This window comes from Triturus cristatus, chromosome 1_2 (assembly GCF_964204655.1).
Source record: "Triturus cristatus chromosome 1_2, aTriCri1.1, whole genome shotgun sequence".
NCBI classification, from domain to species: domain Eukaryota; kingdom Metazoa; phylum Chordata; class Amphibia; order Caudata; family Salamandridae; genus Triturus; species Triturus cristatus.
Genome location: NC_140580.1, coordinates 606,229,431 through 606,246,994, shown reverse-complemented (window position 1 = coordinate 606,246,994; position 17,564 = coordinate 606,229,431). Strand labels below are relative to the sequence as shown.

General features: G+C 44.5%; 1 protein-coding gene across 2 annotated transcripts in view; it reads right to left on the bottom strand.

Moving 5' to 3' along the window:
- The window catches only part of LOC146867721 (microsomal triglyceride transfer protein large subunit-like), a 374,501-nt gene that overhangs the window by 88,110 nt on the left and 268,827 nt on the right, over positions 1-17,564 (bottom strand). For both annotated transcript variants that reach the window (XR_014962100.1, XM_085607151.1), the window contains exons 13-15: positions 16,778-16,989; positions 14,027-14,124; positions 815-936 (exon numbers count right to left, since the gene is read on the bottom strand). Coding sequence is in view for 1 of the 2 variants with exons in the window: in XM_085607151.1 (XP_085463277.1) it covers positions 815-936; positions 14,027-14,124; positions 16,778-16,989 (432 nt within the window). In the remaining variant the exon portion in view is untranslated. The remainder of the gene's footprint in view (positions 1-814; positions 937-14,026; positions 14,125-16,777; positions 16,990-17,564) is intronic.

Genomic DNA, 17,564 nt, shown 5'->3' with positions numbered 1-17,564 from the left:
AAAGGTGAGGAATCTGCAGTTAGAATTATGCCTCCCTTATTCAACATAAATACTCTTCGCCAGACCTCTAAAGAGCTTACGCGCCTCTCCTTGGGCCGTTCACACATAGAGATAGTTGGGGGGAGGAATCGTGTCAGATTTTACAATCACAAGGGATTAGTCCCCTGCTTAACAGCTACAGGCAGTGAACAGGATATTTTTAGTATGAGGTTTTTAATGTAAATTTTTTTGGGGTAGGTCCTTAATTTTACCTGCGTAAATAACTGCCCAAATTGATAAGTATCATGGGGTCTGATGATACAGTCTTACGTCTTCACTTTTTCCTGATTAATCCAGGGATCTGGATAAAAAAGTTCTGAAAATAGTCCTATAATGTAAATGCCTAAATATTTCATTAAATAAAAGGCGTGCAATTATTCATAACATTCAGGCATGACGCTTTAAACTCTAGGGGCCAGATACCAGCACAACATCTTATTTGAAGGCTTGGTTGGTCTGTCAAGTGAGTGCTAAACAAAAACGCAATGTCTTGAGAGCCCCCAAGATGAGCAAAATAAAAAGAGGAAGCCTTGAAAAAAGCTGCATGGCAAAGCAGAAAAACTACATTTGTTTATCTCTGCGGGTTGAAATACTAGTTTGATTGTTTGGTAACTCGTTGACACCATTGTTGCAATGAGCTTCCAATAGTCTCACATTTACCATATTCACTCTCTTGAAGCCATCAGAAGATTGTGAACTGTATCACTCCCGCTCTCTATTTACTTATATTGAAGACAAGTTCCATCACAAACAAAAGAGACATTAAGAAACAGACCTGTGCGGCTCGGAGGGGGTTGTCGTGGCTGAGAATCGAGAAGTCCGAGAGGCTGCGCCTCAGGAGCCCGCTCTCGGTGTAGAGCAGCTCTAGACTGTAGGTGCTCACCATGTCATCTGAGGCTGAAAGAAAATGGCAAAGAAGAGTACAATCAAAGCCTGGCATACACAGCAATCTTTCAACCAGGTAGTTAAGCTACATTATCTCTCTGCGTTACACGCTAATTGAACATTTTATTGAAAATGTGTACACACATTTAAATTTTACTGCTTCGAGTGGTGGAAGCCTTCTTGGCAAGATGGCTTCAGATTTGAAACCGATAGAGTTATAGTAAAGTAATAGTAGCTACCAGACTTTGCTGTACCTGAGAACAAAATGCCTCATGCACTTCAATGGAAGCACTCCATAAGAGGGGGACTGACACCCTCAATACTGAGTCAGAGAGCATCATAACGGATAAGAGGAAATCTTTCTTTAGGCTGACCCAACGAGAATGTCAGTTTCAACAAGGAAAGAACCAATGAAACCAATAGGTAAGCGGGCTGACCCAAGGCCCCTCTTTGTATATTTGTCTGTTATTCATGACGTAAGCTCTGACACACCACAACAATATCTCTAGTCAGGCCTTAAAATGACTGCAAACAAGTATTGGCAAAGCCAACAGGTCTGAGTTTTATCTGCTAAAATATTCAAAGACAGAGGTGCAGAAATGTACGTTTGGGCATGCCTTTGGAGGCCTGTGCTAGCACATGAAAAGTAGAGAAGGTGCAGTGTAAAAGTAAATTGTTATGTGTTCTTGAAGAAAACATGGTTTATCCATTATAAATACAACTGGACCTGTTCCTGTAGTGTCTCATTAAGGATTACACCACACACCAACTTTAACTTGACATGCTTATTCCTAAACACAACACTGATCTCTGCACAGCTATCCCATCCAGGTTCGTCATCCAGCTGTCCTGTTTCCCTAAATGTTGTAACTAGCTTTGAAATAAAGAGTAGACACTCCCTAAACTGCTCATTCAACAGTGCCCATATGTTTCCTCTTCCAATGGAGGCATTGAGGTATTGTTGATGTTCACAGCATCACTTTCCAAGGAAACCATCCCTTCCACCTTTATCCTCCCGGAGGAACCCTGCTCCACCACATCATCGCCATTCACATACTGGTTATTATTTGTTCCATTAATTCCACTCAAATATTGGATGTCGACCACATGATCCTTTTCTGACCACCTCCTAATATTAAGCAATGCATTTATTTTTCCGGTAACCAATATCTTTGGCAAATGTCAAGACATGCCTAATGAGTTTTCTGTTCCCATCTCTCCATACAAAATTTTAAGCTACATTTTTTTAACCTATATTTAGGGGTCTATTAGGATGTAGGTCGGATCGCCACCGCCCGCATGGCAGTGGCGATCCGCCCTACATCACACCCTGCCCTCCACCCATTTCCCCCTCGCCATATTAGTTTGGCGGGGGGACCCCGGCAGACAGAAAGACCGTCCACCGGTTTTCCGCCGGTTGACCAGTCGACCGGGCGGAAAAGGGGCTAGATATGGTGGCGGTGTCTGCTAGACACTGCCATCCATATTAGCATGGGCAGCGGTGCATGGCTTTCCATGGCAGAGACCCCGCCATGGAAAGCCATGCGGAGTCTGCTGTCGGGGGCCTGCTGCGGGCCCCCAGGGTATGGGGGGTTACATATGGGGGGTACCTATGGTACCGCCCTACATTGTCATGGACAAGGTGGCAGGCACGGCGCAGTGCCTGTCACCTTGCACATGACAATGCACACAGTGCATTCCCAGAATTGTGGCGGCTGTGCTGTGAGCACCGCCCACCACAATGCTGGGAATAGAGGATGCCACCGCCACGGTGGCGGTGGCATCCTAATTGCCGGTGCGGGACTGCCACACCACTGGTGGCCAGTCCCAGCACCGCTAGGGTGGCGGGCGGATGAAAGTCCGCCCACCATCCTAATAGGCCCCTTAGTTTTTAAAAACACAGGAAACATGGAATAAAACAAGGTGCAGCTAAGGTAATATGGAAAAACATAACCTCGAACAACAATAATACATATATTTTACCTGCAATCACTGATTGTCATTTTTCATGGCATGTCTAACTGATTTCTGTTCCTTTATCTCCAAACAGCATTGGGACAAATGCTAGTTCTAAGTCAATAAGTAAATGATGTCAGACACATTTGTGTTAACTGGTTCTATAACCCATAAGAATCTCCGTACTTGTTTGGCACCAGGAAGAAGAGGGAGCAACAACCACAACCCACTTCCGATGTAGGCTCCCTCTCAATAGACTCTTTGGTCAAAAGGACTAGCACTTCCTGCCTTAGGTAGGACTGATGGTACTTTGTCAGTCATTCAAGGGATGGTGGAAAGTGCTGCTGAGTAGCCAGGAACTGTAGGGCATACCCCTCCTATTCAGTTTACAGGACCCAACTGTCTGATGTTATGGCCTGTCATTTCAGTAAAACTCTGTGTATCCTGCCTTCAACCAGGTAACTGTGCTCCACTAACGGTACACTAAAGGGGTTTGGCAGATAGGTCTGTGATAGGTGGTAGACTGCCCGGTGTGCTCTCCAGGACTGTGGGATCAGTTGGTGCCATGGCCTCAACCACGAAAGGGCTGGGAACCCTGCTGAGGCCGAAGTAATTGTCTGTATGGAATGCCCTTGCCAGAGCCATGGAAAAGTCGAAAAGGCTGGTGTATTTGGCTTGGTGGAGAAGGCAATCCCAAGGAGTGTTCTGTGACCCTGTTTTCTTTGAAACACTCCAGAGCAGAGTTTGCTTTGTTCCCAAAAAGGCGAGTCCTGTCAAAAAGCACATCGCTGGTGAAACATATAGAATGCAACGAGGGGTGCCAACGAAAACCGACCGCAAATGGCTCGTCCAATGGAATCCGTGGCATCCTTGCAACATTGGATTGTGAATTTCCCAGCATCATGGCCATTTTGAATGGTTTGGGTCAGTATAGGACAAAGGTCTTTGGGGATTTCTGACAGAGTCTGTACCAAAGAGTTCCAAAGAGCATGAGCATAGTGACCTGAAAGGCAGCTGGAACTGATCGAGAGCCAAACTTGTAGGAGAAAATAACATTTTCTCAAAGGTCTCTGCCCTCTTAGACTTCATATCTGGAAGAGTAGTTCGAAAGGCATTTGGGTTTGTCCTGCTGGTGGAAGCTTGCACCACCAAGCTTCTAGGGTAATGGTGCGGAGTCAGAAAAGCAGGGTCGCCAAAGGCAGGGCAATAGCACCTTGCAATCTGGCGATTCACATGAGGACTAGAGCAAGGCTTGGCCCAGGGCCTAAAAGAGTGTCAGTGAATGTCTCATTCAAAGGCAACAAGGGCTCTGCCCTGGTTGGAGAACTTCAGTTAACACACTAGTTTTGACCTCCAAGATGGATAGCTGGTGATCGAGAACCTTGGCCACCCTCCGCATTATCATTGCGGAGGTGAGAGTAGGCCAGTATTTGAAGAGTTGTCTATGCCACTGGCATCCTGGACGTGATCATACTAGTTTGTCAGACTCTATCCCGAATAAGGAATGCAGTGTCTGAGATCTATCCCACAGAACTGGGATGCTGGGAGGTTCAGGTGAAGCGGCAAGGGCTGCTGCTCAATGAACACCAAGCCTAGCCTCGGTCGAGGTCAGGTTGGCACCAACTAAGAGTTGAAGAGCACAATGGGTAGTGCCTCGTCCTCAGGCACCGATAGAATTGGCATCGGCGTTGATGTTCCAGTGGCCAATGTCGAATGAGGAGGCGGAGTTCGCAAAGGTGCAGGTAGGGGACCGGTGGGGGATCACAGGGTACAACTGGCACTGAGGCCGTACTTGTCAGTGGTATGCCAGATGGAGGACCTCTTGGCTCCGTCAGGCCTGTAGGCACACCAGTGGGGGTCGGAAGGGATTTGAAGAGTAGGAGCATGGGCTCACGGAACTCCTGCATCCGTGCCACAGGCAGCCCCAGAAAATAGGTTTGTGCTGGGACAAGTTACAGGATTGCTCCAACATTGACCAACTTCAGGAGCAAGATCAAGAGAATTGACGATGCCCTCGCACCTTCTCAGGAGAGTGAAAGTGGCAGGAAGGGATTGAGACCTGCTTGGATTTCAATGCTTTTTCTCCAACTTCTAAACCAGGAATGGAGTTGCCATCGACCTTTAGACTTGGACGGGTCTTGACATGGAGCCAGTGGATTCATGGACGCAGAATCACTGCAGGCCCCAGAATCATGAACCAACCCCAGGCAAACCTGATAGGGATCTGTCACAAAGCTTTACTTGAGACAGTCCCTACAAGGTGTAAACCCTGTTGTCTTTGGAAATGACATTTTTCTTTACACACTGGTTTCATTTAGAATTTTTGAGGTAAAGTAGTCTCAAAGAAGCAATAGGAAGCTCTGGATCTGCGTCTGGTGGTGCGGAATGAAAGGAACTGACAGTGCGCTGGAGTAGCGCTATATTGGCTTTGCATGTCATTTCTAGAGAGGAACGTAGTTGGCGCAGGAGCCGCATGGAGCCATCTACCGGTGCGCAGAGGTAGTGTTCAAATGTTCATCAAGTCGGACGCCTGGGTAAATATTCAATTGGTGAGGAATCTGCAATGAGAACTCTCCATCAGAAAGAGGAACTATAAAAGGAGAACATTTAAAACTAAGGACTGGCTAACCAGCCTTGATACCGAAGTGCACTAATTTTCAGGCAGATGTACAAGCGTTATGCGGAGGCAAAAAAAAGAAAGGAGTCCCAAAACGCCAAATCTCCATGCATTTTCCATAGACTTCTTTAGGCAGGGCTACAGCAAAAACTGCTAAACTGAATTACACCAAATATGTCAGGAAGCTAGATCTTGGTCTGCAGATTTTGCATTTTGTGGTTTGGTACAAATCTGTTCAGTAGTTTTGGAGATATTAAGGTTAAAAAAATTGTACAACTGGACGGTTAGGTTGGAGGGACATTTGCGAGAGTCCCTCAAACTCAGTTTTAACAAATAGAGCATTCTTATTGGCCCAGGGAGCTTTTTTTCCTTGGCCCATCTCACTCCTGCAGGAGCTAGGGCTCTGATTGGCAGCCAGCAACATGAGAGAAATGTTGCAGGCAGCCATTGCAGGACTTGGGGACTTAGTCCCCTGTCCTGAACTTGTATTAACAAGCATTTACAATGCAATAGGTTTCGCAATGACATTGTTTTGAGCTATTGGCATTGTAAATGTTATTGGTTTTATTTTTCCCTTCGTGAAGCATTAATCAAATAGTGTAATGCAAAATCGCAATAGCTCACTTAGTTGTAATTGCCAAATCTATTGCATTGCATTTATACTAGTGTGAGTTTTTTATTGTAAATGGTACTCGCTTTTATACATTTTTTTTTTAATCACATTAATCTAATGCATTAAAAATGTTCATACCCCAGACCGTGGCGCCGTCATCAATTGGTGGGAAGGAAGCCTTGGTGGTTCCTGGAGGATTGTGACTGCCGCCTCCTTTCATTGGCTGATCTTGTTATGCCTCAATCAGGGAGAGGAGGTAGCAGTCAGTTACTCGTCACAAAGTAGGATGGGGTCTGTGAGACTGCTGACCCCATCCCACTCTTTGACGAGGCATCACTGATGAACAGTCAGGCCTCGTCACTTAAGGCTTAAATTCAAGCATCCAGGCCCCAGTCTATCTATGTTGCCCCCCCCCCACTCATCATGAGGAGGAAGACCTCTGAGCGCTTTTCACAGTGCTGTGAAATCTTAAGCCTGGCAGACTTCGGCTCAAGCAACCAGGCGACTGCGCATTTAGCGCATGCACAGCATCTGGCTGCCTGGCCCAAACATGAATTGTCTGTCAGGCTGGATTTTGTTCAGCCTGACTAACACTCTTAAGGTTTGCAAAAAGGTGGGGGTGGGGCTCCCCCACCCTTAAGGACAGGCCTCAACTGCTTTATCCTATGACATTAGCACCTAATATTGACGAAATAGGACCAGGTGGAACGGCTGTCATCCTTTTGAACATCCTTAACAAGGCCAAGCCTGCGTGTGAATAGGGGCAAAACATGTGTTGGCTGAGATTCTCCGATACGCAAAAAAACAGGAACAAAATAACTCAACCAGCAAATCTTTGCTCTTGTTATCACGTACTTCTGTTGTATATATTGATTTGTTATGCTATTATTTAACTGGGCATAATATCTAAATAAAACTTTTTGAAGGGCAGTCATCACCTCTCTTGCAATTTACCCACAGAACAGAACAGAATGTAAACTTCACTCACTTGTACTTAGAGTCACATGCTCCCATACACAAAGCGTATTTCAATCCTGTAGGTACCAGTTCTAATATATGCAGGAGCAGGGGATACTTGAGACACGTGCACATAGATCCGCACACTCTCATACAGCAGACATGCTTTACTTTTATCCCAAATAGGCACAGCAGAGACAAGAAGCAGATACATACAGACTGTAGCGAACATAACCAGAAGTAACGCTATGACTGCAGGGCGCATGGAATTGCTGACACGCTAACTGTGTTTAATGTACAATGAAAGTGATAAAGTCTACCACAATGCGTATGTACTTGTACAGAATTGAGAAGATTTTGTAGTACTGCAGACACTGGTGGAAGTATAAGTGGGAGTGAGGGCTTCACTAAGTGAGGCAACAACGTGTCCCGCGCCTTGTTTGGAGTCAATTCGGGGAATTGGATGGGTGTTGTTTTGGGGGTGGACTGGGTTGAGGGTGGCTGCAAATGGGCAGAGTGGTGGTAGTGGCACAGCAGGGATTTGGGTGCCATTCGTTGGCGAAGGATGGGTGCGAGGCTTTGGCTGCCAACATGCAGCGGCCTGTGGGATATACAGTGGATGAGGATGATGCAGAAAGGTGAAGTGCTTGTGCATGGCAATGGGGGGCACCAATGTGGATATGGGGAGGGGTAAATGGTAGTTGCCCAGTGCGGCACGGGGGAGCTTGGGGGTAGGGTTGGCGCTCGTGGGGGAGGTGGGGGGACCTCGGGATATGGGAGGCTCGGAGTAGGTTTGCGAGCGGTCAGTGGTGCCCAAATGGACCACAGTGGGCAGTGGCGGAGACCAAAGGGGGGAGCGATATGGCCTTTTGGGCAGGGCGTCCGATGGGAGTTCGGCTTGACATGCGGTGATCCTGGGCAAATGGGCCAATGTCCTCAGGCGACCACGGTCGGGGTTTTTGGCCTGGGGGTTATGCACTGAGTATCGGAGTGAGGAGCATCGAGAGGGGATGCAGGAGGCCTATTTTGTTCTGGTTGTAGGGTGGGCGCAGGAGCGCAGGGTTTTTGTGCAGGACAATAGCAGTGAATGGCAGGGTAGAAAGGGGAGCTCGGGGCGGGCAAGGCTCGGACTGGCCTGCTTTGGAGCAGGGGAGTGGTGTCTGAATCTCAGAGTGCCTAAACATCCCGTGAGCCTGGGTGGTGATGTGTTTCCCAGAGTGCCGCAGGGAAGGTGTTTGTCCGGGGGTGATGCAGCATGGGCAGCATAAGACACTTCAGTGTCGGGGCATGTTGGAGGGAGACGGAGCGAGGAAGTGGGGAAAGCGGGGGCGGAGGAACATAGGGGCCCTCATCTCGCCAGCTTAAGACAGAGCTGTTAGGGTCTAATTACAAGGCTCAGGCAGGGAACCAGGTTGCCACGGAGGAGGTTTTACAAGATAAGAAGAATAGAATCTGGCCTGTCAGGATCCATTAGGCGGTCCTCTGCATCTGGAAGGGGGGCAGGGGAGTTGGCAGGGGAGTTGCTGCGCCAACCGCCAGGCATTATAGGGCAAAGCAATGGGAGAGCATGGGTTGGCGCCATTCTTTACACGGCTAGATTCCTTTGCACACAGGGGGTGCCATGGGAGGGGGGAATAGAGGCACCAGTCTTGCAAGGTCAAGGAAACACTGGGGTACATGGGTACGTTAGGGCTCTACCACCAACGTTGCGTGAGCAGCAATCGGCAGGGATAATGGCTCCATTGTGGGCCACGTGGGGTACCAGATGTCCATGCTGTTATTCTTGTCGCTCAGAGGACAGTTGCAGGAATTGCTGTGTCCTTGCAAACGTCGGCAGGGACTACGGTAGCGCTTGGTGGACCTGCCACGGGGGCAGGAGGCGCTGTCTGGCAGTACGACAGGCGTTTATACAGTGAAAGATGAGAGGGAGGCCGAACGTTAATTTGCACAGGTGGGGCCAGAGCAGACTGTCACCTTCGGGAGAGGGTGAGTATGAGGCAGGCATGCACACCCATTAGTCTCAAGGGGCTTCTGAAAGTTAGTTATGTCAGTGCTTCTTTGTTTTGGACGGCACATCCAGATTGGATCCTTTGATTCACGGCTTGTTTATATAACACGCCTCCTTAGATAAGAAATTGCTTCACGACAGACGTGAAGCAGACGACCCAGTCCGGATGGGCCGTCCAAAAGGGAGAAAGGGCAGTGACCAAAAAGCATACTTTTCAATGGGAAGCCAGCATTTAGCATAAACGCTGACGAGACCCAATTAAAATGATGTGCTGGGCTTCAAGTCCCCTTCTGAAATCTCCTCTCTCACTATATGTCTTGCCGAGCGACCAGCTCATGCACTGCAAAGCTAGGCAAGACCTAAAAAAATTATATAAGGGGGCAGGGTGGGGATACTGTGCCCCCTTAAGCTCCATGGGCTGGACCCAGAGGGTCCTCCCTGGGGCCGAAAAAACTGTCAGTTTTTGCTGCAATCCTGCAGGACTCCCGGCACAAATCGCGGCACAAAAAAATAGCAGCCCAGGACTACATTGTATAATTATTGGGAGGGGGCGCGCAACCCCCCCTCCCAGAGTAATTTTAGGCCCATCCTTCTGTCTTCAAAAGGCCCTACGGACCCCATTCCCCTGGCTTATACAAAAAGGAAGGGGGGCCACATGGCCCCCAAGCCATATTGAGCCCCGGAGACCCCATTAATTAATTAATTAATTAATTAATTAATATGTGAAGGGGGACATGCGGCCCCTCCCAGAGCCTTTAATGTCCCTGGGTCCCCCATCACCCGGGCCAGCTCAGATGCTGTGTCCCAGGGAGCCCATCCCCAGTAATTTCCCTACTCGCACTGGCACAGGCAGAGAAACTTGTGTTTTCTCCCACCTGGTAAGAGCATTTTTAAAACTCCCGCCAAACAGGAGCAAACACAGAGTCTTCTCCCAGCGGAGGGGAGCTTGAAAAATGCTCTCACCGGCGGGGAGCAGACTTTAGATCTGCTTCCCTGCCCGCTCTGTTTCCGATTCTAAAAACAAACATGAGTATCATATTTCCAAATCACCCTGTGAACTAGTGACTGAGCAGCAGTGACCTGATATGTGTCTAAAACCAAATTAAAATAGCAACCAAATGTGGAAAATTTGGTGGTGTTTCACTGCATTGCTTCAGGCCGCTTGTTAGGTGGTACCCAGATCTGCAGTGCATTAAAAAGCATGGGTTGTAGCACTCCTCTTCCTGCATTAATAATATTCTGTTTACTAAACTGATCTTCTAAACTGATCTTAATGATATATCTGAATACATTTATTGAGTTTTATTGATCAATACTTTTAGTTTTATACAAAACCGTATGTATCTCAGGAAAAAAGTGTTCACCACTGCATGAGGTTTTCTTTTTTGTGTGTGACCTCCTGATAGCTAAGGGCAGCAATATTATGTAGGCAGCCTCGATTGCCATTGGCTGGGAACAAATATTAAAAACAGATTTGAGGGCAACACAGGCTGATCGGTACTGTTCGGTAGTACAGAGAAAAACCCTAGAAGTATCTGTTTCTTCCTAAAGATTGTGTGATAAAAGACTCTTTGTAAATGAATTCTAAGCATTAATGGAAGTCAAGCACAATTCTGTAAACTGTGATGCCTGTACAGAGATACAGTGTCTGTCCCAGCACATTTTAATCCAGTAATAATAATAATAATAATAATAATAATATTAATAATTTATTGCTCAGTTAATTAAAACCATAACAATATTACATACACTATTTAAAAAAAGAAATAATTTCCTATAAGTTTCATTAGTCTAAAAACGTCATAAGATGTACATAATTGTAAAAGTATTCTTCAGCTTTTCTCATTGAGCTGCCTTAGCTTTCAGTTCTTGTTCATGAATGCGTAAAAACTTAATCAATTTGCAGTTCATTTGGGAGTCGGTAGAGTCCAGTACTCTTATAATAGCGGTTCTCCACGATTTTATACCTATAAGAACGCTCTCTGTAGAAATGTAATTCGCTCTGGTTGCAGTATCTTACAGTGGCATACAAGATGAACCAAATCTTCCTTTTTATATCCACAAAGCCAGCATTTTTCGTTCTCCGTATGCATCCATTGCGGGGCGTCCGCAAGAGTGGGGAACTTTCCAAACTGCAATGCAATTAATTTTCTTTGTATGTAGATAGAAAAAGTGGAGTCCAAATAGGCCGCTTGTTTCAGTGTTTTATAACTATTGATCACTGTCCAAGAATGAGTTCTTTTAGAAAATATGCCTTTATCAACCAGTAGCGAATGGAACTTTGCGGCCTTGTTTAATGTTAGCTTGAAGGTTGGGTAGGGCATATGTTTATTCCAGAGACCAGTAGCACAGGTAACCTTTAGCGCATGTTCCAAACATTTATAGGCTGGCGAGCTTTTATCCTGTTCCATTTCCTGCTATAAGGATTCGTTGACACTATTTTCCTCTACATTTTGTTTTATCTGATACCACACATTTATGTATGTGTAGAGTCTGCTCAATGTTTCAGTAGCCCAAACTCTAAGCGCATTTGCGCTGGCGAGGCGGTCTCAGGGAGTTATAGAACCTTTTTATGAATACTCATTATTAGTTTCTGAATCCTTCCCATACATAGCAGCACTGGTGTATGATAGTGTTGGCAGTGCTTTAGCAGAAATAGTAATCAATAAAGTTCATAATGAAGGTCCCTCCAGTTTCTTTGCAAGTGCTTCAAGGGCAAATGTTAGGGCCCCTGCTCGCTGCGTCATATATTTTTTCTGGTCTCAAGATGATAATTTATCATCTACATAAAATCCCAAATACTTTTAGCATGATACATTCTCTAATAAATTGCCTTTTAGCCTAATGTTGTGATGAGAGGCTATTCGGTTTGTATTGATTTTCTTTTAGATAAATTGAGTTCCAGTTTATTTACAGACAGAAATTCAGAGAGATTGTTTAGTAGTCTTGTCAAGCCTACCTTAGTCAAGCTCAAAATAACTATATCAACTGCTTAGGCAAGATGAGACAGTTGTAGTTTGCCCAACTTCAGTGAATGGGAATTAATTCCATCAAGCTTTCCCGATAGGTCTGAGATGAATAAAGTAAATAGGCGCGGAGCCAACACGCACCCCTGTTTCAGTCCCATGTTGGTAAACACTTTTCTGGATATTCTAGCTCAATTCCCAATATTTATACGTACCCAGGTATCTGTATAAAACAGCAGTAGACCCCTCAGTATTCTCTCTGGTTTATTTTAGGATTTTGATTTAGACCACATAAGTTTCCGGTCTACGCTGTCAAAAGCAGCTTTTAAATCTATATAACACAGATGTAGGGCCTGTTGTCTGGTTTGCATCTTTCAGCAATCAGTGAAATTGACAGGATATTCGAGATAGTTCCGATGCCCTTTCTAAATCCAGTTTGATTTTTTGGTATTAAGTTACATTCTCTTGACCAGTCTGCCAGATCTTTAAGGATACGTGAGGCAAAACACTTTGCGAATAAGCTTTAAAATGCCCTACTGGTTCAGGACTGTTTCACTCTAGGAATTCACCTAGTCTCTGGTTATCATGCCAGAAAGGTAAAACAAATTTAAATTTTGAAAGCTGTGCAATAGCTTTTCCCTTCAACGGACCTCTGGCAGTGTTATTGCTATTAAGAATTCTTCAGCATTTAGGAAATATGAAAAGCATGTGAAGTTTTTCAAACTGCAGGTTAGGCAGCTCAAAGTGGAGTAGGCTATATTCATAAAATGTAATAGAGACAAAGTTTTTAAGGCAAAATCTATTTTTTCCCTGTTGGCCTCCTTTGTTTACTGTCCTTACATTGCCACCATGTAGTATTAGATGGTAACAGTAGTAATGCCAGGTGTTGAGGGGTACACTGCTGCCTGGCACAGAAGCCGTGAACAAAACTAACAGCTACTGTAGCTATGATCTGCTTCACAGCATTGGCAGCTGCTCTCCCAGGAATCCACACAAAGCAACACATCTTCACATTAGCCTGTTCGGTGAATCAATGCCATTTCAAAGCAAAGAGCTGTTATCCATACACACATCATGGCCATTTTTTGAGAAGACACTGAATTTGTTGTTCTAATAGAACTTTGAGGCCATCTAGTGTTTTTTTTTAATCCGTTGGGTTTTTAACTGTGATAGTCAGTTGAAACCGAAAACCAAACATCCTTGTCATAAACCATCTGATATACTACAGTAAAGTAAAAAATATGTATAAAACCAATTATTGCAACAATATAAAATCCCTATTAATACAACTAATAATGATTATCATGCTGCTATCCTCTGTTCACATTGTTTGTTTCGGTGGATCACCAACACCAAAACGCTTTCCTTGTACGGTAATCTGCGATATTCCAATGTACAAAATACCTGCCTACGGGCTTTAGCACAGTTTATGAAAAACAGATCACACCTATGGAGTTAGGCATAAATGTTGCCAGTGAACCGATAAGGCTTCTACCCTTTAACAATGGCATGACATTATATACAACCCAGGCCTACTGATGCAGGCATAAAATGGTAACCACCAGGCAAACATTTATAAAATTACAAATATGGACAAAATTGCAGTTGGCAAAATAATAAACAACCACTCACAAAAGCCCCTGATAAGCATTTTCATGGTGACTTTTCCCTATGGGCCAATGAAGCCTTAACCTCTACCACTGGCTGTACAACTTCATGTCTGCCTATATTTTATTTAGGATACAGCCTATAACCACAAACGTCAGCCAGCATCTCTGTTAGTCACTGAAGTAATCACCGTTCCTATAGAAATTAAGACTTACAAGTGTAGCCAGGTTTTAAAAGATTTTCAAGCACTTTACTAGAATGTATTGCACTCTGAAACATTTAAAAAGTATGCAAAATGGTGACAAAAACAAATACCAAAACTTAAGTCGGTTATTATTATGACAACATCAAACCTAACAGAGTTATAAGAACTTTACCTGCCATAAGTCCTGAAAACACAGAAGACCCACCAAGTCTTGAGAGTCGGTAATAGTTATTTAATTGGGAGTCTTTCAATGCTTGCTGGAAAACGTTTCTAAAAAAAAAACCAGAATAGCAACATTAAATTGAGGCATAAATCAGATATTTTTGACACTAGCATTAGCCACAAAAACATATATTGATGATCTCCCAAAGCAATCAGCATTCTCCCATCATCCACTTCGGCTATTACTTTAATTAACTCATTGTGTTTTTTTCGGTTGGGACTAAAGACAGTGTGTGCTGGTTTTCCAGCCTCATTTAATCAAAATATTTTATAAATTAGAAGAATGTGGGACAGTTTGGGGCAGTCGGTCAGCAGATTTCAGCCACTGGATCTCTTGCACTGTAACAGCATTTGCCCAATCACATGTGCACGCACATCCATCTACAGGGAATGCCACTGCTGGTCGGCCAATGCTTTCCTTTGCCAATGCGTTTCTTCTTATTATTATTTAAGCTTTTGTTATTTCTTTTTATTCATCTTTGAGGTTTAAGAAATGTCTTCAGGTTACATTACTTCACAGCCAACAGTACCTGTTGTTTGCTCCTATAAGAATCATATTTTCTTGTGATGGTTATTACAACTGAAAATGTTTTCTATACCTGTCCTAGTTTTGCATGCCTGGTAGGAAGGACTCATGCTATTCTCTAGGAGTAATATGTGATTTTCCTAATTTTAACATTATATTGGAAGCATATGGCCTTCATACCTGTTTTCTTTTTCTTTTGTGGCATATGTATGCAATAAAATAAGTTAAAACATTATCCATTGGACAGGCTTAGCAAGGATAGATCCATTGGCTTTGCCAGTGGTTGTTTTGTGATTAGTAGCTAATCATGTTGCCTTATAAGTCTTTTAAAATACGTGTTTCACAAACATGGTGGGAAGTGCTTCTTTCCCGAGTGAGGATATTGTGCAAATTGTAGGATACTGAAGTGGTGGACATACCAATTTAGTATTCAATCAATTAGCATGGAAGAGATTTGTCCATTGGACCCAATATTATAGGTAAAGCAAAAAATGTACTTTCAATGGAAAGTGCAGCAGAACCATAACTACAAAGTGTCATTGAAAGAGACTCTAGTTATGGTTCAGATGCACTTTCCATTAAAAAGGCATATTGGTTTGCTAATAACTTTACCACTGTTTTAAAAATGTACATGAAGTTGGCATGAACATAGAACTCCACTGAGAAGGCGTGCTTATTGTGTTGCGGTAATGACAAATGTACATGAAGTTGTCATGAACATAGAACTCTACTGAGAAGGCGTGCTTATTGTGTTGCGGTAATGACAAATGTACATGAGGTTGTCATGAACATAGAACTCCACTGAGAATGCGTGCTTATTGTGTTGCAGTAATGACAAATGACATGAAGTTGGCATGAACATAGAACTCCACTGAGAAGCCGTGCTTATTGTGTTGCAGTAATGACAAATGTACATGAAGTTGGCATGAACATAGACCTCCACTGAGAAGGCCTGCTTATTGTGTTGCAGTAGTTCTTGAGATACTTGCTTTTGCAAAAAGGGTCAGTGGTCTATCTGCAGCAGGCCTATTTTGTCTTTTCGAAATTCATGCAGGGCGGTGATTTGCTTGTTTGACGTGCACACACAGCATCACTCATTACACTTATGTGTACAGTAATGGCATCAATAATGTCATTTGAGATGTCATATCTCATTTCATGAGTGTGGTGACTGATAATGTGACTTGAGATGTCATCAGTGTTGGCAAGTATGATTTCATGAGCAGTGCACTGCAGGCTTGAGTTACAGGTCGCAAACACTTATGTATTTCTGGCCAATTTGGGATTTAGTTTTGCAACCATAATTTTACTCTATGTTTATTTCGGGGAATTTCTAAGGTTTTTTTAAACACGCAGTAATGCTTTATGAGCAAAAGAAACCATAGCCTACATGTTGCATAGATTTTACAAAGATGTTTAAATTTTGTATGATATACTACATCCAATTTCTATGCGTTTGCATTCCACTATTCGAAACACTCTTTGCTGACTGCCCATCCCACCATTTGCCCAATCCCCAATGTGTGGTTGTTGGTCTTTGGCCACAACCTTAGGCTAACGCTTTGTGCAGAAAAGCCTGACAGTGCATGACCTTCAGATGTTCGCAACAGGAATTGGCTGCTCTAGCCAGGCCATGCGTCCAACACTTGATCAGCCAACCATCTCTTTTGTAGGGTCTGACTTCAGGGGCTAGCCTGCACCCAATCTCTACTGTGGACTAACTTGTTCTTCATATCCACAGCTAGGGGTGCAGTCGCGGGGTATAGCCTGCTATATGGTCTTTGTGCTCAAACCACTTTATTAAAGGTTGTGAGCAGCATGTGTTGGCCTACGCCCACCCTTCCCTGCAGCCAACCCTCACTGTTTGGGGTTGGGCTGCAGGACTGCTCCCAAACCCTATGAGGCTAACCCTCACCACGCATCCTAAAGTCAATATGCAGCATGGGTTGGGTATGGGCCTACACCCAACCGTCCATGATTTTAGAGATCCAATACTAAAGTGTTGTCTCTTTTTGTACCAATTAGGTGGTAGTTTATTTTGAAAAATTAACACCAAAAAGTAGGGATCAGCAGTAAATGTGTGAAGGTCTTAAAATTGTCCACAGTGCAGAGCACGGGGAAAATGTAAATGGATCTGCTGTAGACCACTGCTAAGGCAGAAAGGTAGTTCTTCACCTTGATGAATGCTGAGAGTGCAGAATATTTTTGATCTTGGAGAGCAGCAATTTGGAAGTCTCTTTGTCCATTGACTCCAGAGCCAGGATAATGTTCCTGAAATCGAAGAGTGATGGGTCAGCAAGCAATAGGATCTCAGCAGCAGCCAGTCGAGCGTTCTTCTCATAATCTTCTCTGTTCTGGTGGAAAATCCGCCGAAGTGCCTTTTTTACCTAGCTCAAAATGAATGAAATGGTTATCCTTGTCTTTAAGAAGAGTGGTAGTGCATCACATTTATCACATTTAAACCGTACCTATCAGAAGCAACATATGACTGTACTGTCTATGTCAGGATAGGGCAGTAATAATGCTCAAGATCTGCCAGCATGGCCATGACATTCAGAAGACTGAAATTCCATATCGGAGGCGGCCACTGTCGAGAAGGAGACTAATAAAGGACTCAGTTGTGGCTGCTCCAGGGAAGCTGGTGTGGGGTGGGGGCGGGGGGAGGGGATTTGCAGTTAAAAAAAAAGATAACCTACCTGCTGGCAGCTGCCTCTCCTCCATCCTCTTCCTGGCTTTTGTGTGGACAGGAACCACCCAGGCTCCCCTAAGCCAATCACAACGTTGCAATGCAGCGTTGTGATTGGTCTGAGCACCGTGGTTCGGCACTCAGCCAGTGAATGGGAGCCTGGGAATGTTCTCCAGCCAGGCTGCAATGCAGCCTGGGTGGAGAACATGCAGAGCGCGCAGGAATATTTGGCCAGCCCAAGATGTGCGGCCAAACATTATTGCGCACTTACAGAGT